This window comes from Mesoplodon densirostris, chromosome 9, assembly GCF_025265405.1.
Source record: "Mesoplodon densirostris isolate mMesDen1 chromosome 9, mMesDen1 primary haplotype, whole genome shotgun sequence".
Lineage (NCBI taxonomy): Eukaryota > Metazoa > Chordata > Mammalia > Artiodactyla > Ziphiidae > Mesoplodon > Mesoplodon densirostris.
The window spans coordinates 106,262,493-106,286,638 of record NC_082669.1 but is presented as its reverse complement, the minus strand read 5'-3'; the positions used below and the strand labels follow the sequence as shown (position 1 = coordinate 106,286,638).

The 24,146-nt window shown below is 44.2% G+C and overlaps 1 protein-coding gene across 1 annotated transcript in view; it reads right to left on the bottom strand.

Annotated features, from left to right (window-relative positions):
* The window catches only part of CNTNAP2 (contactin associated protein 2), a 1,481,544-nt gene that overhangs the window by 150,295 nt on the left and 1,307,103 nt on the right, over positions 1–24,146 (bottom strand). The window contains exon 22 of the mRNA XM_060107754.1: positions 18,782–18,915. Within this exon, the coding sequence (XP_059963737.1) occupies positions 18,782–18,915 (134 nt within the window). The remainder of the gene's footprint in view (positions 1–18,781; positions 18,916–24,146) is intronic.

The window sequence follows — 24,146 nt, the reverse complement described above, 5'->3', positions numbered from 1 at the left end:
TGTTTACAAAACAGACAGATTCATCTGGGATATTCAAGCAGGTAGGGGCCTTAGAAAGAGCTAGCTTATCACCTTTTGCCCACAAATGTAGAGGAGAAAGCAGGGTGCCTGGAGAGTAAGTGGCCTGCCCCAGGTCACAGACTGCAAGTGGCAGGTCGGCCTTGAACCAATATTAAACTCACAAGGAATGCTCTTTTCCAGAAATGGTTAAGGTCTGAGAAATAAAGGATTTAAGGGACACATCTTTCTTTCCTGTACATGCACATAATTTCTCTTTCAGAGATGTCAGGAGTTTTCATTTATGACTTGATAAGCAATTTTAAAATGAGTTATTATAAGTACTTATTACTATCTTCATCATGCCATCTTTATTATGGAAACGTAATCAGTACGACATATTTTGCCTCATAAGGTCTAGCGCAATTGAAATCCTGTGGTATTGATGCAATTAAAAGAATTAGTGAGCCCATTAGGTGATTTATGTTTTATATAAAAAATTTCTCAAAACAGTAAAAAGAAAAAAAATTAGCTTTCTAATGTTAATCTACTTTCCCTAGTCTAATACTCCACCTACTGGAAAAACAATGAATACTATTTAAAGCATAAAGTTATTTTAAAAAGAACAAACTGATTTTTTTATCAATAAATCCCTATAATATTTATAAATATCAAAGGATGAGAGGAGAAATTCTCATTTCATAGCTGATATAGCATTTTTAAAATAAAGTTAATTTCGAAGATGTTTATAGCAGGAAGGGCCCAAATGCTGTATAATTTTTTCAAAGAAAAAATCTCAAGGCAAAACACATTTTGATAGACTGTAAAACGACTTTCCGGGAATAAGGAAAAACAAATCAATGGATGGAAAAAGGGAGGAGGAAGACAAAGAAGAGAAATAAAATAAAATTAGGGAAGGTCAATTCTGCAAACAGGTATTAACAAGCATAATGTTGCTGAAATTATACAATGCGATGGCCAGATCTTCTATTAATTAAATGAAAAGAATAAAGAACTATGAGGGAGAACAGTTATGAGAAACAATGTCAACGTGACAAATGTGATTGGGGCCCTTTCTGTTTCAGTCTTTATTGGCTTCTGTCATCTTGGTTTGTCCAAAGCACATGTTTTCAGGGGTTGGTTGTTTAAATTTGGTTCCTGGCAAATTCCTGGGTGAGTTTTTTGGGGGACGTTTTAACAAAGCCATCAGTAAACACGATGTGTTAGAACCATCTGCCTACGTACGGACAGGGAAACCAATGTAGGCTGCTGTGTGGGATGGTATTGCTGTCTGGCCGTTTGTCTGCTGAGGCTGGGACAGCCAGTGTGGAGGTGGGTGTGGCCGCTCTGACTGTCAAGTTCTCCGCGGGGGCCCCAGCTGTGACTGGTCCAGGTACGAGGACTTTCTTTGAAGATGAGCCCCTCACTGAAGAACACAATCAGACAGATCTTCAGAGCAAGCAGGTTGGCTGTGTCAGGCATCTGCCGGTGTGTGCTCCTGAGGTTACACCTGTCCAGCCCCTAGGCCACCTGGGCACAGGCGGATGACTGTCTCAGGGTGACCTGACTGCTCAGGGAGCTTCCCTGCGGGAAGAGGGAGACCTTGGCATAAGCCTCAAATTCCCCCTCTGACCATATCACCTTCTAGGCGCGTCTTTTAGTAAATGACAGGACTCCTGACCTCCTAACGCCACACAGAGACTTTCGAGCAATTCTGCCGTCCAGCCACCTTGCGGAGCAAAACTGAAGATGTGCTGAGGAGATGTTCCCAGCTGGGAACATCCCACTACATTTCAGTGGGAGAGGGATAAATTAGGAGTTTGGGATTAGTAGATACACAGACTACTATATATAAAATAGATAATCAGCAAGGTCCTACTGCATAGCACAGGGAACTATATTCAATATCTTGTAATAACCTATCATGGAAAAGAATCTGGAAAAGAATATATATATATGTATGTATAACTGAATCACTTTGATGTCCACCAAAAACTAACACAACACTGTAAATCAACTATACTTCAGTAAAAGAAAAAAAAAAAAGAAGAATAGCATGTTTCTCATATCTGGTGACGCCAGGAGGGACAGGTGATGATTCTAAGTCGGGTCAGAGGTTGGATTCAATGGCCCATAAAGACCATTCCAATTCTAAAATTATTCTAAGCAAATATTATGACTAAAGTTTGCAGTGTACATTGTTGTTTATAGAGAAGAACTGGAAGAGGTTTGTGACAATCATCTTTGTTTTCGTATCTAGGGAAGGAGGTGGAAAAAGATATTGTCATACTCAGCTCTGGGGAAACTGAGGCACCAAGAGGTTTGTGTCTGACCCAGGTCCACGGACTCAGTGGTAGCTCTTCAATTTAATACACATAACTACGTGCCGGACACCAGGCTGTGTTGTTAGAAAGAACACTTCCTGGCTCCCTGCAATTCTAAGGCTCCTGGTCATTACAGCACAATCCAGTGTTTGTTATGTTTAAAGAAATGAACCTGTGATTTCTATCACTGTCACACCCCTAACCCTAAAAGCTGATGACGTTCCTAAGTAAATTCACTGATCAATGATTCTTCTCCAGATGATGTTTAAAATACGGAGGGAAAATTTAAATGCTGTATGTCTAATCAGACTAAGGATAAGGGCTTTACAGTTCTAAACCTATTTAATGAAACAGCATTTTCTTCCTAATTGGCTGGTCTTCTGGGGTTAAAGGTTTGCTCACATCGTGCTTGTGGAATGATTCTTATATGTGGGGTGTTTAAGTAAAGCGACCCCAGGTGCTTTTACTTTATTGGTTTTCTAAGGCACTGGATTCAGTATTTAAATGAGTTTGAGTTTGTTTCCTGAATGGTCTTTCATTAAAGCTTAGGTTGACCTCATTCCTCCTGCAATCATGACACTGTAATGGCAGAAAAAGATTAATTTAAAAAAATGAACTCATTTTATGTGGCTGAAAAGGTTACATTTCTATTGATTTCAACTGTTATATAGTTAAAGTCCTTGATATTAAGAAAACTCAGCAAACACATTCTTTTTTGTACAGAGGCTCTATCGATATTACTTTGCCAGTGGGTTTTGGCAGCAATAACAATATTCAGGGTGGAGTCTAAAAATTGGCAATTATCAGAGGACTGGTATCCACATCCTTTAAATTCTGTTCCAGGTGAAAGCGTATAAAGGTGTATCAAGAAAATCATTAAACACAGAGCGACTTTAGGATGTGGGGTGAATGCGGGGTCTAACGGCTCGAATGATGGCTCGTTCCGCTCGCTGTACAGAAAGCAGTGAGGCTCTGCTCCCTGGAAACAATGCAGCTTTTTTTTTTTTTTTTTTTTTTTTGCGGTACGCGGGCCTCTCACTGTTGTGGCCTCTCCCGTTGCGGAGCACAGGCTCCGGACGTACAGGCTCAGCGGCCATGGCTCACGGGCCCAGCCGCTCCGCGGCATGTGGGATCTTCCCGGACTGGGGCACGAACCCACGTCCCCTGCATCGGCAGGCGGACTCTCAACCACTGCGCCACCAGGGAAGCCCCCCAGCTACTCATTTTTTTTTTTTTTTTTTTTTTTTTTTTGCGGTACGCGGGCCTCTCACTGTTGTGGCCTCTCCCGTTGCGGAGCACAGGCTCTGGACGCGCAGGCTCAGCAGCCATGGCTCACGGGCCCAGCCGCTCCGCGGCATGTGGGATCTTCCGGGACCGGGGCACGAACCCACGTCCCCTGCATCGGCAGGCGGACTCTCAACCACTGTGCCACCAGGGAAGCCCAACAATGTAGTTTTTTAAGGCTGTGTTTGGAGCCTGTTCCAAGAAGTGGAATGTGGGGAGGGGTGGAAGAATTTAGTAGAGGTGGTGAGGAATGGGAAATAGGAAAAACTAGAAGAAATGAGGTAAGAAATCTAAGGAGAGCATTCACTTCTCTTGTGACGCAGCCGTGCGTGCGTGCGTGCGTGTTAAAGCTGTAACAAAATGGACCAAGCTAATTCTCAACCTGGAAGCCTGTTAGATGTAGCTTTGGACTTGGAGCCTGTATTCAAATCTGCTCCAGGAAAGGCTTGGGTGAGTCTGTGGTTCTTGAACCTCACGCTGACCCCAGACCCACTCTGTGCTCTGCCCAAGTCCCAGCTCTTAATTAAGCAATCTTCTAGAGAAAGGTTTGGTTCCTGACATGCTGCCTGGGTTCCCTTGACAATCTGGGAAAAAAAGAGTATGTAGCTGAAAGGATTTGGGAGAAGGAGGAAACGTGCAAAGGATATCCCCCCAAAGTCTGATCCTCTTCTTCCCCCTTTTCCGTATTATCAACATCATCATCAGTGTAGCAGCTAACATTTCTTGAAAGTCAACGCCAGGTCAGATCCCACCTTAGGTACTTTACACATACTATTTCACTGAATCTGCAAACAACCCTGTGGGCACAGACTCTCATTCACCCCATTTTACAGTTGAGGAAACCGAGGCCCTGGGATTAAGTTACGTTGCCTAAAGGGACACATAGCTTCCGAGAGGTACAGCCCAGAGGTCTGTGCGCCTGTAGAATCTGAGCTAATCTACTGTGTCTGCCTGGATCCTGTGCTGTCACAAAGCTAGGCTGGCAGGATGTCCACAGCAGCTGCACAAAGTACTCCTGGGAATGAGTGGAGGGCAGGGACAGCCCGGCATCGCCTCTGCCTGGTGTCCTCCTGGCCCCCATCTTGCTACCTCTCCTTTTAGGGATCTTCTGATTTACATGACCCTGGCTGTCTGCATCCATCTCTGGCTGCAGGACGGGTTTTTGGAGATGACTTCAATGTCGGAGGTCAGAGGCTACAGAAGCCTGTCAGTTACTTCGCTGCTGGCACCACTGTGCATTTGTGGTGTTCGGCTGTGGGGCTTAAGCACACAAGCAAAGGCAGAGGCTGTGGGTCGATACTCCAGATCCCGATGTCATCCTCACAGGGGTAGAGAGGGCTCATTTCTGTCTGTTCTCCAGTTTAACTTCTGCTGGTGGCCTGGGTGACAATACAGGGGGGGATGCTGGAGGGAGCGGCAGTATTTACTCAGTGGCTTTATTTGCTTTTACTTCCACTTCCTTTTTGATGCTCTTGTGCCATCTTCACTGTTGAACTACCAGCTCAGATCCTCGCTTCTACCCATGAAGTTTTTTATTACCATCCCCTCCAGCATTCAGATCACATCTCCTCATCTCAGAGATGTTAGGGTAGGGCTAATTCTTTTAGGTCACTAGCCACGACAGGGAAGAATGCAAATCAAATGCACCTTAGGAAGCAGAAAGAATCTTTGTACTCTCAAATGCAGCACATGTGCTCAGAATCCATTATTTATAAATGTGATTCATTCATTTATCCAGTCACTCAGCAAACATTTCTTCAGGCTCTCTAGTGCCCACGGCTCAGGGACAGAGCTGTGAGAAGCACGGGTGAGAACGAAATCCTTGGGCTGTAGCTTTTTTTTTTTTTTTTTTTTTGCGGTACGCGGGCCTCTCACTGTCGTGGCCTCTCCCGTTGCAGAGCACAGGCTCCGGACGCGCAGGCTCAGCGGCCATGGCTCACGGGCCCAGCCGCTCCACGGCATGTGGGATCCTCCCGGACCGGGGCACGAACCCGTGTCCTCTGCATCGGCAAGCGGACTCTCAACCACTGCGCCACCAGGGAAGCCCTGGGCTGTACCTTTGAACGTGACATCAAGCTCCCATTTATATAAGCAACACCAAGCCCCATGGCCATCCCAGTATTTCACATTAGATGCAAATGACCCACATTAAAACTCCTGACTCTGCATTAGATGAACATTTGTAGAAGCCTCACCTAAGCTAGTTTCATACGGAAGTTTTCCCTTCCCCACGCTCAGCACTGGTTCGGGCTAATGACCACTAGAGGGCATCTTAGCACTAGCTCAGGACCTGCTCCAGGCCACCCGGTCCATCAAAATCCTCACATTCAGTCCCTGTGCTGACTTTTCCCTTCACTGAGTAAAAGGGCAGAGTGTAACCCTTCAGAACCTCAGACTGCATGTGGGGATACAATTTATTTTTCCGAGAAGAGATACATTTATGTGAGATAGGAACCTGCTTCCAGTTACCTGTGCATGGGAACCACCGTTCTGCCTATTGTGTTACAAAATTGCTTTGAGAATTACCATCTTTGAGAGTGATTTTAGTGCACTGCAGATGGATATAACGATATAATGCCTCACAGATTGGACTTTAGTTTTCATGCCAGACGAAATAGAAATCTGGGAACCTTACTTTGTTTCTTGAGAGATGATTTATGGACTTAATGTGCTTGGGGGAAAAAATGAACACTCCAACAGCTTTGGCTGCATTCTGGAGGAGAAAAGAGAGAACTGACATCTCAAACCCTAAACTGGATCAGAAATTGCATTGCAACTGTTTTCCCACTGAGCTGTAAGAAACGTAAAGCGAAGTAAACACATTTTTCTGGAGCGTTGGAATGGAGGTCCTGTCTGGCCTTAGAGCGCGTACTTCTTTTGCAGATGAAATTGCTTTAGAAGAGAAATGAAAAACTTGGAAGTGTTGACATATTCATTATGAGTCTTTTTCTGTTTCAGATCAGATGAGTTTGATGGGTTAAACTTATTTTTTCTTCGGTTCCCAGACTCTGTAATTTTTTTGGATTGCAGAAGAGCAAATATTGGGTCCCTGGGGTAAAAAATAAGTCTGATAATGTGTTCCTCCCACCCCTCATGCAAACATTAAGGCACAGCTCAAATGACTTCCTCAGTCTCCTCTGATCCATTTCTCCCACCCTCAGGATGATTAATCCCCCCCCCCCTTTTCTGTGCTTCCTCAGCATGAGTCCATATACTTCAGTTGGCCCCTGGTTCATGTCTGTGTGATTGACAGTCTCTTCTGTTGGACTGTGGCTCTGAAGGCACCAGCCATGCTGCCCGCTGTGAACGTACAAGGTGCTGAGGACTTGCTCCCTGGGTTGAACTGCAAATGGATAGAACAGGAACCTTGGTTCTGAAGGCCCTGCTGAAAATGACCTAACAGCCGCTCTCTTACTTTTTGCTTTTAAGAAAGAGAAGGGACTTGGGAAGGAAGGAAGGGAAGTAGCATTTATTGGGCCAGAGAAGATGCTCGATATTTTCATTTAACACACACACACACACACACACCCCATTAAAACAGGTGGCCTTATTCCCATTCTACAAGTACGTGAACAGAGCATTCAGTAACTTGCCAGAGAACAGAGTTAGGAAGTGGAGGAATCTGTCAATAAGGATGTTTAAAAATTTATGTCTTAGTAACAACTTAGTAACAACTTAGTAACAACAATCCCAGTCCATGGTGGTCTCCGTTTACACTCAGACCATCCTCAAAGGGAAATCCTGCTTCATGTGCTATAGCCTTATTACCAGCCAAGACTCATAATACTCTCTTCTGCTAGATCCCCAGTCTATTATTTATACGCTGATTGGGAGACCAACTTGTTAAGTCTCTTGCCGAGGAGAATTAGGCAGAATGAGCTTCCACTATCTGAAGAAATGTATATCGAGTGTGTATACAGCTTTTCTCTCCTCCCAGAATATAAACTCCTTGAGGGTAAAGGGTACATTTCGTTCATTCCTCCTGCCCCACCAACTCATCATTGTCTACCTGGATTTCTTTCATGTAATAGTTACACAGTATATATTTGTTCTCCTCAATGTATACTCAGTGCAGTTGAGTTAATTTTAATTGTACTTCATAAGCAGCCATATGGGATGGCATTGATGACCCCCTGATTTTACCCAAGTCAGGCTTAAGGAATGGTTGCTGTTCGGAATTTCCCATCATGCCGTGGGCTGAGTGGCAGACAAGGATAAGAGATTAATGTCAATTACATGTCATAGTGTTAAATTCTCAGTGATCATCGTATGGTTTTAATATTTTAAAAAATGCACTGTTAATGGAACATCCCAGAATCATCTTGAGAACATTCTGTCACACATCTCCACTGCACACCTCGGAACTGAGACCTTACATAGTGGGTGCCCAGACCACTAAGTATACAGACGGTCTCAGTTTAAAGCTGCAGGTCAGTTTGAACACACGGCGGCAGGGGGAGGAATCCTCGGCACTGATGGTTGTGTATCTTGTTTCTCTTTTATGGAGACACTTCACCAAACAGTCCTACTTTCTGTTCAGAAATAAATAAGGAAAATTTGCTAAAATACCCTACCATGGGCCAAGGACCCAAAGCCCAATCTAAAAACCAAATGACACAAAGCTAATGGGGTCATGAGGTTTTTGATGTGTGTCTCGACTGTGAATAGGCTTCTCTGGATATATGGAAATACTGAAAACAAAACAAAACAAACTCTGACACATGTGCAGACCAAATTAATGGGCAAGTTTTCAATAGACACATTCCTGTCTCTTCTCTTCCCAGGTATCTCCTGCGGAATTAAACCATTGTAATGATATGAGAAACAAATAAAACATTAACCTATGCCCTCCGCATAAGTAAACATCTGAGTCGGTCTTCCATGAATGCAGGAAGAGAAGCAGTGATACACTTGCTGAGAACCCAAACAGAACAGAGAGCCAGTGCGTGGGTCGGAGTGCTCCCGGAGGAAAGGATTAGAGACATCAAAGGGCTTATCACTATTCCCGCGATCACAGCCCTTCTGTCAAGCATGCTTGTAATGCACGACCAAGGCTGTGAGCTCATCTTCCAGAGGAGAGAAACACTAAATGAGCCAAAGGGAAGATGTTACAGTAAATGTAATCTCAGAGCAGGGCCTTAGACTAGTGAGGTCAACTTCCTTTATTTGTTCTGACATCCCTAAAAAGATTTAATGCTTCCAAACAGTGTTATTTTTTTAAATAAAGGCTTGAACAACCTCTGATCTTAAAATTTTCAGTTGTGTTTACAGCTATACACTTTTTAGTATTGTTCGTTTTTGGCAGAAAGTTCAAGGGTAATAAAGGCCCACATTTTTAAATAATTCATCTGAGCCTCAGCTTCTAATTTCAGGCCAAGGCTCTATGCCAGCACAGGAGAGAAGGATGCTCAGATGGAAGGACCAGAGGTTATGTCCATGCTTCCAGGAAAACTGATGTGGAACTCTTTATGTGGCACAAACACTGGCCTGAAAGTTGGACTGCTTACTTTTTTCACTTAGAAAAGTTGCGATTTTATGACCTCCAGCAAATCTCAATAGGGCTTTTCTTTAAAAAAAAAAAAAAGTATTTTCCCTCCATTACATAGTTATTTTTTTCTAAGGAGACTATCATGTAATTTGGTATTTCAAAAAAATGAATATACCTTTTCATAAACTGCAGTAGGCTATATATTTGTTTCTTGTTTAACATACACGCTACTCATGGTTTGTTTTAAAGGCTCTATGTCATTATTTCTTTTAACACTGAGGTCGTATTGCATGCACTTTTCTACACCTTTCATTTGTTATCTAACAACACTTTGTAGAAATTGTGCTGAGTCAGTTTTCAAATGTAGGTGGATGTATGTGAGGAAGGGTCCTCTACGGCCTCTGACCAGACCACCTAATTCATGGTCAATTTAAATACCAGTTAAATCACAGTGTTTAGAGTCTGGGCTTGGGAATCAGACAAACCTGGGTTTGTACCTCAGCTCTACCCCTTACTGACCTCTCTGTGTCTCTGTTTCATCATCTGTAAAATGGGAATAATGGTACTTATCTCACAGGAGGGTGATTTGCATAAAGTACAGCCTGTAAAGCAGTAAGACAGAGACTGGTGCATAGTACACTCAAGAAATGTTGATTGCTTTCACTGCTACTACTACCGCTACTTTATGAGTGTTATTATTATTGCCTTAATAGGATTCTCCTGTGTTGGGTTGAGGTGGGATTCCTGGAATCTTTATTAATATTCTTGAGAAAAGCCATTTAAACCAAATCATCTTCATAAGCAGATCCAGCAATTTTTAAAAAGCTTGCTCTATCGACCTCTTTTCCCAGAGCCTTTAGCGCACACGTCTCACCTCCCAGCTGCAGGGGGCATTCTCTGGGCCACGTGGAAGGCTGTCTTATCACCTCCTAGGCTGCTCTCTGCACCTTCCTGTCTCTAAACACAGCACAGGTCAAAAGAGTTTATCAGACAAGCATGCTACTCTCTCCCACTGCTACCCTCATTGACTTCAAACACTAACCCCTCCAAAAGACTTACTGTTATTTAAAACTCTTAAGAATTTTCAAAAGTTTATAAGGCAAACGGGCAGGGGTGAGCCTGGGTCTGTTGATGGCTCTCAAAGGTGACAAAGAGGGCCTCCCTGGTGGCGCAGTGGTTAAGAGTCCGCCTGCCGATGCAGGGGATACGGGTTCGTGCCCCGGTCTGGGAGGATCCCATATGCCGCGGAGCGGCTGGGCCCGTGAGCCATGGCCGCTGGGCCTGCGCATCCGGAGCCTGTGCTCCGCAACGGGAGAGGCCACAACAGTGAGAGGCCCGCATACAGCAAAAAGAAAAAAAAAAAAAAAAAAAAAAAAAAGGTGACAAAGAGGCGACGGGGTGAGCAGTGACCAGCCCCAGAAGGAGGGGTCTGGTTATATGGATTCTAGATAGCAGTCTGCCTCTTGCGAGCACTGGGACCTTATTGGTCACCTGGACATCCTCAACCTCTGTTTTCTCAGCTGTTTAATGGGCTAATAGTACCAACTCATAAGGCTGAGCACATCAAACAAGGGTATGTATGAAAGTATTCTGAGCACCACATGACGTGATTATTCAGGCCCTTCCAGTACACAGAGAATTTCTCCTGGCTTGAGGTGGTTACTTGAAACACCTTACAATTGAACATTTCTCCACATACAAAAAGTGGTGCCACCCTGCCCATCAATGTTTCATGTCAATTAACATAAATAGCTGCCCTATAAGTCTATAATCGAATCACTTTTCATTTTACTGCTAATAAAATTCCTCTAACAATTTTTCATTGTTGTTGCGATCTATTTTATTTATTTATTTTTGACCTACAAATAAATGTACCTAATTAATGTATTCAACTTGATGAGTTTGGAGTTAAGTATATATCCATGAAAACATCACCACAATCTATGAACTTCTTTTTTGTTATAGTAGCTAACGTAGCCCCAATGAACATAAATGAGTATCCTGAAGCAGAGTACTGCCACAAGAGAAACGTAAAATTTGTAGCACTGGTCCTGTGGTATGGATATTAGAGGCTGGAAAGACAGACAGTAATGGTATACAAGCAAGTGTTTTGTAAATCTGTCACCGCACATAACCTGGAAAGCAGACTAAGTGCCTATGACCGGTGGCTTTAGGGAAGGTGCTTCAAAAGAGCCAGAATGGCCACAGGTATCAGTGGTTTCCTGCTGCCTATGTCAAGGAAGAGATGCGTTCAGAAAAGAATTGGCCAGTTTCCAAACATCAGTGAAAGGGAATAGAGAAAAGTCCAAAAATTTAAAGCCTCACACCAGAGAGTAAGAAATAAAACTGCAAAAAGCTTTGACCAACGAAGGCACACGAAGATTTTCAGCTCAGCAAACTGGCTCAGCGCCATGCGGGAGGTTAAAATTAAGAGTATTTACCCCACCACAACCACCTAAGCCTCTTGTCTCAGATGGCCTTAAGGTAGCTGCCATGACCTTGAGAGAGAGGCAAGGGTCCTTGGAAGCAGATGATTATGTCGGTCCAAGAGCCACGTTTAGGGAAGAATGCAGGGCGTATCTACTGGTACACGAAACTGATCGGAAGCAGATAGATCAGAAGCCAACTCAGGTTCTGAAGGAACTGTATTGGCAAAGAAACTGCAGGTCTGGTCTACAAAGGCTTGTGAGTATAAAACAACCCTCAGTGTGATCGACACCTGCAGGGAATGGTCCCTGGAAGCTGCACAGCTTTAAGGAATGCATTATCGCCAACATCCAGTTCAGAGGAGAGCCATGGAGAGCCACGCAAATAATGGACAGGAATTTGGCCTGTTCAAGGAACTACTCCCATGGCCAAGGGCGGCTGCAGGACGTTCTCAGAGCGTCTAGCCAGCATGGATTCATCACTGCTACAGAACACAGGACTTTCCTTTTTTTTTTTTTTTTTTTTCCGGTACGCGGGCCTCTCACTGTTGTGGCCTCTCCTGTTGCGGAGCACAGGCTCCGGACGTACAGGCTCAGCAGCCATGGCTCACGGGCCCAGCCGCTCCGCGGCATGTGGGATCTTCACGGACCGGGGCACGAACCCGTGTCTCCTGCATCGGCAGGCGGACTCTCAACCACTGCACCACCAGGGAAGCCCAGGACTTTCCTTTTTAAAAAATATATCTTATATAAGGCAGACTTTCATTGGGTTTAGCCACTGACATTTTAGGGTTGTTACAGCAACTGGTGCTATCTTAGTCTTTTTCTATATTCCTGGTGTTTAGCATTCACTGTTTGCTACTATTGTTGGTAACACTTTCCTCTGACCATTTTTAGGATTCATATTCAATATACAGCTCAATGAGCAATTGATACAACTGCTGTTATACAATTTGGTTGAAATTCTGATTAATAGCAGGTAAGAAATTACCGTCTTTATTTTAAGAGATGTAATTCACTGAGTCTGAGGAACATTTGTTTTGAAAATTCCTGATGAAAACAATTGAAGTCATGCTCTCTGTGCTATAAAAATTTGGGGACCTGATCATCATTTGTTTCTGAGGACTTGGAATTATTTAAGAAAGTCCTTATTTTACTTGCAGGAAATCTGTTAGCTTCTTCTTGGCAAAGAGGGAACTGGCCCTCCAGTTAGATGAAAGCCAAAATGATACATCTTTACCATCTGTTCATTGGATTTTTAGAGAAAATGGATTAGGAGTATCTGTGCCAGAGACTATATCACTGAACCCTCCACTGTATACCTTCCATAAAACCCCTAAATATTTGATAGTTATTCAAGGAACATGTACTTAATTCATTTTTTGAGCTAATTTTACCCTTGGATCAGGTGAGAATATCAGAAAGTTGTATCACCTCAGCCCTTGTCCCCTTCAGCTCCCATCACCCTGTCCTACCCCACTGCCTGCAGAACTGTTTGGGCTGAAATCCATTTTTAAGTTATATTTGACTTTCCCAAGGAAATGCTACATCAAGCAGGTTTGTGAAAAACACATTTGTTGCGGAAACGCTGGTGAAGGCCCTGCGTACCACCTCTCTCGGTACCCGCTATGTAACAAGGAGGATGAAGGGCCTTCAACTATCACTGCATTTTTAAAACTCTGAAGAAATATAGCAAAATGCCAAAATTTTTAGTGTTTGGATGGTGGGTCCATAGGTGTATGTTTTATTATTCTCTGTACTTCTGCATATTTTTGAACTATTTTATAACTTCAACAACATCACTCAATTTCTAACTGGCCAGAGGTATCCATTTCCAACATTTTATGGTCCCCCTCCCAGACATCTCTCTACTAAGTGATTCAGTTAAGAGCATGTGTAAACTTCAGTGTGGTAGACCTAGGTTCATCTAGGCTTTTGCTACTCACTGCTTCCTAATTTTGAGTGAGCTACATCACACTCTGAGTGTCAGTTTCCACATCTCTAAAATGGGGATACTAATGGTGCATTCCTCATAAGCCTATCGTGAAGACTCAATGAGAAAATGTGTGTCAAGTGCTGGCACAGTGCCTGGACCACAGCATCAATAAACGTGAGCTACCATCATGCATGCGATGTTGCCAAGTGGATCGTGCTATGGGCAGCTTGCTATGCCAGTAAATAGAATCCATGGTAGATAAAAAAAGGAAAGAATGATAGAGTAGGAAAAATTCCATTTCGTTAGAAGAACTGGTATATCTTATGCTTATGGGCTGTGGACTTCTGGCCACCAAGAAGTTCCGAGCCAAACTTATGCAAGTGGGTAAGACCTTCTGACCTGGGTAACCGTATTCCATTTCCCCATTGTCCTGGGGCCCTACGTTTTGTGACTTACTTTAACTCTCAATTTTGTTTTATGTGCTCCCTGTAAACCACCTTATATCCCCTGTGCAATGTGGTTGGGACGAAAGGAAGGAGAGGAGGGCGGGTGAAGCCAGGGACGGCAGGCAGGCAGGAAAGTAAGAAGAAAGGATTTGTAACACAAGGCTTTGAAATTATTCCTTGTAATGGTGATGTTCAGTTCTCAGATGCATGCTAATTGGCACAGTTTTTAATCACAGACAGTATATTTCGGGTGCTCTCTGCCTGCTCAGGGTTTGTTTTACATTTGGCGTTAAGCCTTTAGCTTTATCACGGGTGCAACTGTGAGTTTCCATAAATGATGCAACTTGAGGGTTGTCCTGGGCTCCGGTTTGCGCTGGCATCTGAGAACTCTGAGAGTCGGTTCTTCATTCTCTAGGTGGACACTGGGCACTTTGTTTTTTGGCAGCAAATGTTTCATCCAAGGTCAGTTTCCCTCAAGTGCTCAGCACCATTTCAGACAGTGTGTGCTCAGCGAATGCAGATTAATTTAAAGTTAGCTTTAGCCAAACCCAGCTAGGAAAGCAAACCTGCTTTTAAAAACACTGTAAACACTGACAAACATCATCTAAATTATATGATGTTTGCACATATATAAATGTATAGAATTTTACCTTAATTCCAAAGGCATCATTCCATAGCACTTCTTTTTTTTTTAATATCTTTATTGGAGTATCATTGCTTTACAATGTTGTGTTAGTTTCTGCTGTACAACAACGTGAATCAGCTGTATGTATACATATATCCCCCTATCCCCTCCCTCTTGAGCCCCCCTCCCTCCCTCCCTATCCCACCCCTCTAGGTGGTCACAAAGCACCAAGCTGATCTCCCTGTGCTATGCAGCAGCTTCCCACTAGCGATCTGTTTTACATTTGGTCGTGTGTAGATGTCCATGCTGCTCTCTCACTACATCCCAGCCTCCCTTCCCCTGCCGTGTCCTCAAGTCCATTCTCTGTGTCTGCGTCTTCATTCCTGTCCTGCCCCTAGGTTCATCGTACCATTTTTTTAGATTCCATATATATGTGTTAGCATATGGTATTTGTTTTTCTCTTTCTGACTTAACTCCACTCTGTATGACAGACTCTAGGTCCATCTACCTCACTACAAATAACTCAATTTTGTTCCTTTTTATGGCTGAGTAATATTCCATTGTATATGTGTGCCACATCTTTATCCATTCATCTGTCGACACTCCATGGCACTTTTAAACTCATCTCTGAGTTAGCCTTATTTTTGTTCTTTGATGAGAAGTACATTTTAATTTGAAATTATTTAAATATATTTGTCATTATATTTTCTTGTAACTGGGGGCTATCAGAATGGGTTGAGGATGTATGTGTGTTTTACATTTTTGTTCGATTATAAAAATGCAACATACACTTATAATTAAAAAATGAGGGGCTTAAATTAAAATTAAAATGTAAGGGGGGGCTTCCCTGGTGGCACAGTGGTTGAGAATCTGCCTGCTAATGCAGGGGACACGGGTTCGAGCCCTGGTCTGGGAGGATCCCACATGCCACGGAGCAACTAGGCCCGTGAGCCACAATTACTGAGCCTGCATGTCTGGAGCCTGAGCTCTGCAACAAGAGAGCCCGCGATAGTGAGAGGCCCGCGCACCACAATGAAGAGTGGTCCCCGCTTGCCACAACTAGAGAAAGCCCTCGCACAGAAACGAAGACCCAACACAGCCATAAATAAATAAACAAATTTAAATCATATGGGCTTCTAAGAAGACCTCTGCTTAAAAAAAAATGAGGAAATATAGAAAACTCTAGAGGAAATAAAGCCATTTTATAATCCCTTTACACAGAAATAATCACGATTAACCTTTTATTATATCTTTCTCCATACATTCTTGAGGTTGTAGAAGTTCTCAAGATGGATTTGTAGATTGTTTCCAGGAAAAAAAAAATTAGAGTGTTTTTTTGGAGTTCTAAAGGTGCCCTTGGAATTACGTCCACTCTCTACAGTCTTCCCTGCCTGCAAGAAAGCAGGTCATGGGAGCAGGGAATCGGCCCGACCTGCTTGTCTGGAAGTAGGCACCATATCTTTTCTTCCTCCACCATGTCTACCTTTGTTTTCCATCTGGGCTGGACTGGAGAGGCCGGGCTGACAAAGACCAGTGCACCCCAGACCATGAAGTCTTTCCAGGCTGCATTCAAGTGGGTTGAGGCATCAGCTTTCTAAACATGTCCAGAAATCTCAGTGCCATTGCATCCCATTGTATGACAGAAGGAGGAGGTGGGGGACAGGGCTTTCCAACACCCTGGGTACAATTCCTAGGGCCGAATTAGTTCCGTGCCTTTTAGAATGCTTCCCACTTCTATCTTCTCCTTTACCTCAAAGCATTGTGCAGGCAAAGTTTCTCGTACCCATCGTGTTTCCTTTTCCTGGAACTGTGGTCCTGTTCCTTGGAGGATTCTCCCTGACTCCCCACTCTGATCATGAGGTTTGATGAGGGGCTATCAGTCATTGTTCCCCTCTCCTCACAATAGGGGGAGTGTGTGACCCCAGACAGGTCAATCAGAGACCTTCTCCGGATTTTAAAATGAGAACCGAGAAACTAGGACCTTGCTTCTGGTCCCAGCAAAACTGGGAAGATGTGAGCCGACTTCAGTGTCTGTGTCCCATGATGTGTGGAAGATGAAGCCTGCTGCAAGAGGAATTGTCCAGAGTCCTCCAGAGGCAGGTGGGCAAGCAGAGAAGATGGAGGGAGGGAGGGAGGGAAGGAGATGGGGGAGAAGGGGAGGGAGGGAGAGAGAGAGAGAGAGAGAAAGAGAGAGAGAGGCACTCGGTCGTGGCCTAGGCTTTGTTTTAATCCTCCAGGTCCCCTGGATTCTTTCAAAATTTTGGTTTTCCCTTTCTTAAATTCTATAACCTACCCTAGGAATTTTGTCTACAAATGGATTCTGAACTGGTTTTCTGTCCTTTGTGATCAGAAGAACCCTGAGCAATAGAAGCCGATTCTCCCCAGCCCTGCTCTGGTCCCCTGGACTCTGCAGGCCTCTGGCTCCTCCACTGCGTGGATTTCTCAGCCTTTCCTCAAGAGCCCCAAGTCCTGAAAACAGTCCATCCCTCTCCCCTTCTTCAGGGTAATCTCTAATTTACTGCAGCAGACAGCAGCTCTGATTAAGCTGATATTTGCTCTTACAGAGCTGCTGCTTCCTTCCAAAGACTCCCCAGTTGGTGGGATTGGGCAGAAGGGAGGCCACCTTGACCTTCTTTACTCCAGACTCTCGTTTGGGGAAATGCACCAGGAAATGGAATTATTTAGCCTATCACCTGGACTCGCTTCTCCCACTCACCCACCCTCGTCTTTGCACGTGGTTCCTCAACCCACAGGGCTCAGTCCCGACACACGACGCGTTTTCTTGGAGACAGTGAGGATTAACCTTGCAAAACTCCGCAGATGAGACAGCTCCCTTCCTTGACACTGTCCTTCAAGCTGATTGCTGAGCTCTTTTTAACTTTTAATATTATTTTGCAATGGTGAAATGGCAAGATAATCACTTTCTTTAAGAGAGGTGACAGGTGGCGCACCTTAAAACAAGAGAATGCCTCTAATCAAAAGCCAATAAACACAATGTTGATAAAATGGTATAAAACCACCCCTTTCCTGTAATGGTATAAACCACCATACTAATCCTAGACTTGTTGGCTTTTCTGAATCAAACTTGAGTTATGGTGGAAGATGGGCGTGGTTTACTCCATAAGTAATCTGCAGCACCTAACACGTGACAGGCACTGCGCTAGACTCAGCGACTGTCCATCACTATGAGAGAAGCTTACTTATGCCACATTTGCTTGATTGTGCAATAGGCTGTAACTGCACGTTGTCATTTTCCTAGGAAAGGCCTCTCCTGAAAATGCTCTCTAGCATTTACTGCTAAAGGCCAAGCGTAAACTCCATATCGAGTTATGAATTTGACATCCACCAGTGCTCATGAAGAGACGGGGCTTGTGCCTTTCCTTTGCAACCTGAACTTCCCAGTTACCAGCCAAATCCGAATCCAAATGAGGTCGGAGAGGCTGCTGAACCCCTGCCAAATGACATTCCACTTGACTGACAAAACAGCATCCCCCTGCTGTTCTTCTTCCTGACAGGTATCTATTTTGAACTCCTTCTAGAGAATGCAGTGACAGTTCCAGCCTTGATCTTTGCCTTAGTTCCCAGGGAGACCTCCTCATGCCATGTTTTATTCATGGTGTCTCCCAGGCTGGTCTCTTCATTGTAAAAATTGGTCGTGGGGGTAGGGACAATCCATGAACCTGATCCATGAACCTGAAATAAAGTTTGAGTGTCGCAATAAAACCGTCCCTTTGTGTACGGAAAGCCTACAACCAGAGTCTGAGATGCTGCGGAAGGTTTGAGGATTTTTAAGGCAAAGCATCCATAGAAGAAAAGAGAATAGTTATTCACATTGCATTGGAGTCGTGAAGGAAGCAGGTCAAATAAACCAAAATAACCTTTGCTGGGAAATGCGATAAGCTCCAGACATCTGATACCATGGAGAAAAAAGATGCTGCAATGGATAAAAGCAGTAGACTGATAGATGTGCAAGGCTACAAGCAGGAAAGCTACAAAGAACGTACAGAGTAAACATTTATTCTACCTTCTCCCAAGAAATCTCTTCTCCATCAACTCCGTCATTGTCCTTCCTGTAGGAACTGGATTATCTTTCTACTTCACAGCTTAGAAATTTGTAGGGGAAAGTATCAGAAGCATCTCTTCCACCTGTCCTAACCGCCCAAAACAAAACCAACCAAAACCAATAGCCAAGCATGACAGAGGACAGAGATTGCAACCCTGTATCACATCCGACTGATGAGTAACACACGTGTACCTTGAGAGTGATGGTCCTCTCGTGACGGGTGACATTAACGCCGTGGGGCTGCCCATTGGCCATGCTCCTGTGGTCCACGTCAATGTTATACGGCTCCCTGGTGCCACCCAGGTTGTACCGGATCTGTAAGCTTCCTACATAGAGAAAAGAAAAGAAATTCAGTCATTTCTCCACTCTAGATTTCATTTTAATGTCACTTCCCCCAACCCTTGAGGCTAATTCCATTAAGCTCAGCTTCAACGTCCATCAATATCACCGCCGTTCTGAATTCTGAGTCGCTAGCTCAGAAGCACACTAATCCATAAAGGCTCACAGCACCAGGCACACACATGTTGACAATCTACCCACAACAAGCCATCAGTGACCATCATCTCCAAGTTGAAGCAGCAAACGGTGTAAACAATCCAAGTCGGGATTGCGCCTGGGATGGAAAAATGAGCACATACATGATATAGGACCATGGAGACGCCTACAGGCCCCACAAAATACTCTGTGAAATAAAAAATAAATGCAGGATGCCGGGATGGTCTCATGCCATCTGCAAAGTGTGACATTCAGCATATAAAAGAATCATGAACATACAAAATTAAGAATAAACATAATTTACAGAAGATAAATACATGGGATTTTGGGTGGGTTCACTGAGACCAAGAAAACAAAGCAATGGCTTTTATTCTAGGTTAGAGACCTCATCAATCCAAATGCAAATCAAAGGCAAAAGGATGGGTCCTCACTGCCTCTCAGGTGTATTCACTTTGCCTCCACAAATTATTCTTTTTTCTCTTTCTTGTTTCTTCCCAATAATGACAAGCAATATTCAAAGACTAATATAATATTCTATATCCTGCTTTTAATTAATCTGCACAGCAAACGTAGCTTTTATTTCTTAGGTACGATTTTTAAAGGCATCGACTTTTTATCTCATTTTTTACTCAAATTGGAATCTTCGTGTTAATAGCTTTTGACATCTCAGAGCTTAAAAATGGAGCCAGTAATTTAGCAAGAGTTTGGCTAACTGTAAATCACCTCAAAGATTCTTTGTCGCCTTTTTCGTTTTCCTTCCAGAGGAACGAAACTGATATTCTAAGTTGTGAAATAGAACATGATAATTAAAACTTAAAAAGTGAACAGAAAAAAAAGAAAGAAAGTCACTGGAAACTCCACCATCCAGAGGTTAACTACTCTAAATATTTGGCAGTATCTCCTTGTAGGTAATTCTCATGTCCTCATGTGTACATAAATGAATGCAATCGTCTCTGAATGCTGCCGTTCCTTATTTAGAGTTACATGTGCCATTTAAAATACTGAACTACGTTCCTGGAATTGAAAGAACAATCATGAATTACTTGCATTTCCTATGTTTCCTTTCTGAACAATCTGTCAAGGCTTCACTGTTTGAGTTTTCTCTTGGCACTTAATCCTAGATTCCTTTGCTTTATAGCGTTTCAACCAAGCACTGTTGACTTTCGTCTCCTAAATGGGTCTAAGTTCACCCACTCTCCCCCATCTCCACAACCACAGGGCCTCCACTGGCACCTAGAATGCCCTGGTATGGTTCCCATAGGAGCCTGCCCCTGCACGCAGAGGTCCTGGCCTGGCTCAGGGCCTCTGTGCTGGCCACGCCCTATCAGTGACCTGACGGCCACCACCTGAGCTTCACGTGCATTGGCTTCTGCCTGGATCACGTGACCCAAATCAGTCCCTCCTTTAAAAGTGATCACTCTTGACCCCATTTCACTCTCAGGCGAGTCCCCTCCTTCTGTGCTCTCTTACTACTAATCCATTAATGGAGGTGTCTCACTGGGACCTCAGACACAACATACGTGAAACCAAACTCTTGATCTTCCCCTCCAAAAACTATTCCATCACAATTTCCACATTTCAGTTAATGGCCACTTTATCCTTCCAGCTATTCCTGCCTAAAAGCCCGGATTCCCCTCTTGCTCCTATAATACACGTATGATCCATCAGCAAAGCTTCTTGGCTCAGTCTTTAAAACACACCCTGAATCTCACTGCTCTCGTCACCTCCATTTCTATTCCTGGACCAAGCCACCCTCGTCTTTTGTCTGGATTACTGTACCAGCCTCCATACTAACTACTGCCCTTCCGCCACGTTCCCTCAGCCCAGCCTGGCCTCCGCCCCTCACGCACCTGGTCTCTCCACACGGCAGTCAGAGCGGTCCTCTGCTCAGAACCCTCCCGTGGCCTCCTATCTCACTCAGAGTAAAAACCGACGTCTTCATAATGGCTCACCAGGCTCTCTGCAATCTTCCCCCTCACCTCTGACATAACCTCTCATTACTCTCCTCCTTTCTCACTCCTCACCTGAACACACTGGCCTCTTTGTTGTCTCCCCAGATGCCAGCATGTTCCTGCCTCAGGCCCTTGGCACCTGCTGGTTCTTCTGCCTAGGATGCTCATTTCCCAGTTATCTGCATGGCTGACCCCTCACTCCCTTTAGGTCCTGCTCAAATATTGTCTTCTCAGTGATTATTTCTGTGACTTCCTTATTAGAAGCAGAATTTACCCACTCCTTTCCCTTGGCCAGGCTCTCCCTTTTCTGCCTTATTTTTTTCCCCATGAGAGTTCTTACCATAGAACATACTACATACTGTACTTAATATGTTTACTGCTATCTTCTGCTAAAATGTAAACTCCAGGAGAGTAAGAATTTTTGTTTATGTTCTTTATGACTTAATTCCCAATGTCTAGAACGAGGCCTGATCATGGTAGGTGCTGGAGAACTACTCGCTGAATGAATGGATGATGGTCTCCTTGCTTCTGTGCTTTCTTCCTTCCCATGTTTTCTTAGCAGAGAAATCTTTTCAAGGTGCATAACTGACTAGTTGTCTGGTTCACTTAAAACTCTTCAAACTTTCCAGCTGCTTATAGGATAAAGACATACATTCTTAACACAGCTTATGATGTCCTGTCTGATCATAGCTTGCCAGTTACTTTATTTTAAAACATGCCATTTACCCTCTTACTTTTTACATTCAAGCTACCTAGGACTTCTCTTATTCCCTAGGAAATACAATTCTTCCTGCCTCAGGACCTTTGAATATGTTGCTCCCGTTTCCTGAGCTACTTCTCTCCCCACGCCTCAGTGATTTACCCTATTTTTCTTTATTCTAATAGCATTAAAAACAATCTATTGTTTGGCAGTGAAGGAGATGATTAGGCAGTTGTTTGGCTATAGGTAGAAAAAAACAAATCAATTGTCTTGAGTTTTTATTCTCCACTTTACTTCTGGTGCTCTGACCTTGTATGATCACAGCCAGTTTTCTTAAATACACAGCTGTATTCATTCATCATTTAAAACTTAAATTTCTTTAGAACATACTTATTTAGTGCCCCTGTTGAACCCAAGTTTTCAAGGTCTAGAAGTGGACTTCCTGGCTGGCTGTAAGTGTGGAGTCCACTTCTAATACAGACATCCATCCCCAGCCCCTGTATGGTATGGGCCAGGCCGTGCCTGGATCTGGGGATGCCAAGAGAAGTAAGAGAGGGCTCTGCCTTTGAGGCTAGGAGTTGGAGGAACTGGTAATTATGCCAACCCCCCCCCCCACAAAACCCTGGACAGTTTTCTCCCTACGGTCTCTTCGTCATTGGCCCCTTTATGTTCTCCAGCTCATTAAAATCAGTATTAAGTCGTTTTCGTTATTTTTTCTCTTTTCTGGATTTCTTGGACTTTGTAAATATGATGTAAAACTTCTCTAACTGCTTCACTTAATGGCAATGGAAATGATTTGCTCTGAGGAAAAAGATGAGCTGGACCTTAAAATTTATATATAGTGAACATCTATCAACAGTAATGGCAATATTCTTGAATAATAAAATTTAAATGATATATTTATTCCTTTCAAACAATAGCACAAGAGAACCACTAAATGACGGGAAGGAGAATATTAATATTTGTTCATTAAAATAAAATATTATTAAGATGGAGAGATACTTCACTTCTTGCATCGCATGTCCATCTCCTGGGTGAATTAAAGCAGTGATAAGGGACTACTCTTTTATTGGCTGCAGCACATACTGTGCTTAACAGGTTTATTCTCTACTGGTCATCACCATTACCATCAGCAAACAACTACAGAGCACCTACTGCAGGCAGGAGATGTAGTGCGGGGGCCGTTCATCTCACTGGGAAGACAGGGCATATGTATAACAAAGATGGACAACAATACAGTGTACTAAAAGCCAAACAAATGACATTGAAAATAAGTGTAATAGGAGTTTAAAGGAAGGAGAAGTCATTGAAAGGAGGTGAGACTTGATCTGGGTCTAGAATGAAAGGCAGGTATTAAGCTACAGAGGAAGATGGAGCTTTTCCAGACAAGGGGACACAGCAGGGAGCAGGGCAGATGTCCTTGGGGGGCGTGAGGAGTGAAGAGCTCCTGGAGAAGGGAGAGAAGGGAGGCGTGGCCTCAATATGCGGCAAAACGTAGATTAAACCATGGGCTCTGGATAATAACCGCTAACACACACACATACAGCGTGTGCGTGTGTGTGTGTGTGTGTGTGTGTGTGTTACACTAACTCATGCGACTTTCACAGCACTGCCCTGAGGGAGACACTATGTAACAGATGACGAGACGGAGGCTCGGCGCGGCTCACGGCTGCCCGAGATCCCACAATGTGCAAACAGAGAAGCAGAATTCAAACCCGGACGTTCGGTTCTGCACTCCGGGCTCTCACTCAAGAGGCCGGTGGGTCCTGATTGGAAGCTGCTGGGACTCGGGACCTGTCCTCCTGCGCCTGGGGAAGGAGGCCCTCCTGGCTGTATGACAGGGACACTGTGTGTGAAGGAAGAGCTGCTCTGGCCGGGCTGGGCAAGGTTAGGGCGACTGGAAGCAGAGAGATGGTCGGGACAGAGCATCCCAGGGACGCGCTGAGGTGCACTGCTACCCCACGGTGGGGTCACGGGGCGCCAGGAGCCCGGCTACCCTCAGGCCGTGGCAGATCTGTGGAGGTAAGGCCTGCTGGAGTCGCTGGGCTGGGGGCCTCCCAAACACAACCTCGTGCATCTGCCCAGGTGCCATTCCTGTGTGCCATGCCAGGAGCAATGGCGGGAAGCGCTGAATCAGAAGACATTTGCCAGGAGAGCAGCAGTGCGGAAGCAAAGGAAGGGATACTCTGGAAGGACATGGTGAGAACAGGATGCACAGGACTTGTCAGGCTGGATGGCCCACAAGAGGCGGAAGGGTGGAGCGCTCATGAGTGAGGCCAGGCTGTGAGTTCCGGTGTCTGAGAAGCAGTAGCACTGTCACAACACGAGGGGCCTGGGAGCAGTGAGGACAATACAGCTTCCAAGATGTTAAGTTTAAGAGATGCCAGGGCATTCAGTTAAAATGTTTTAT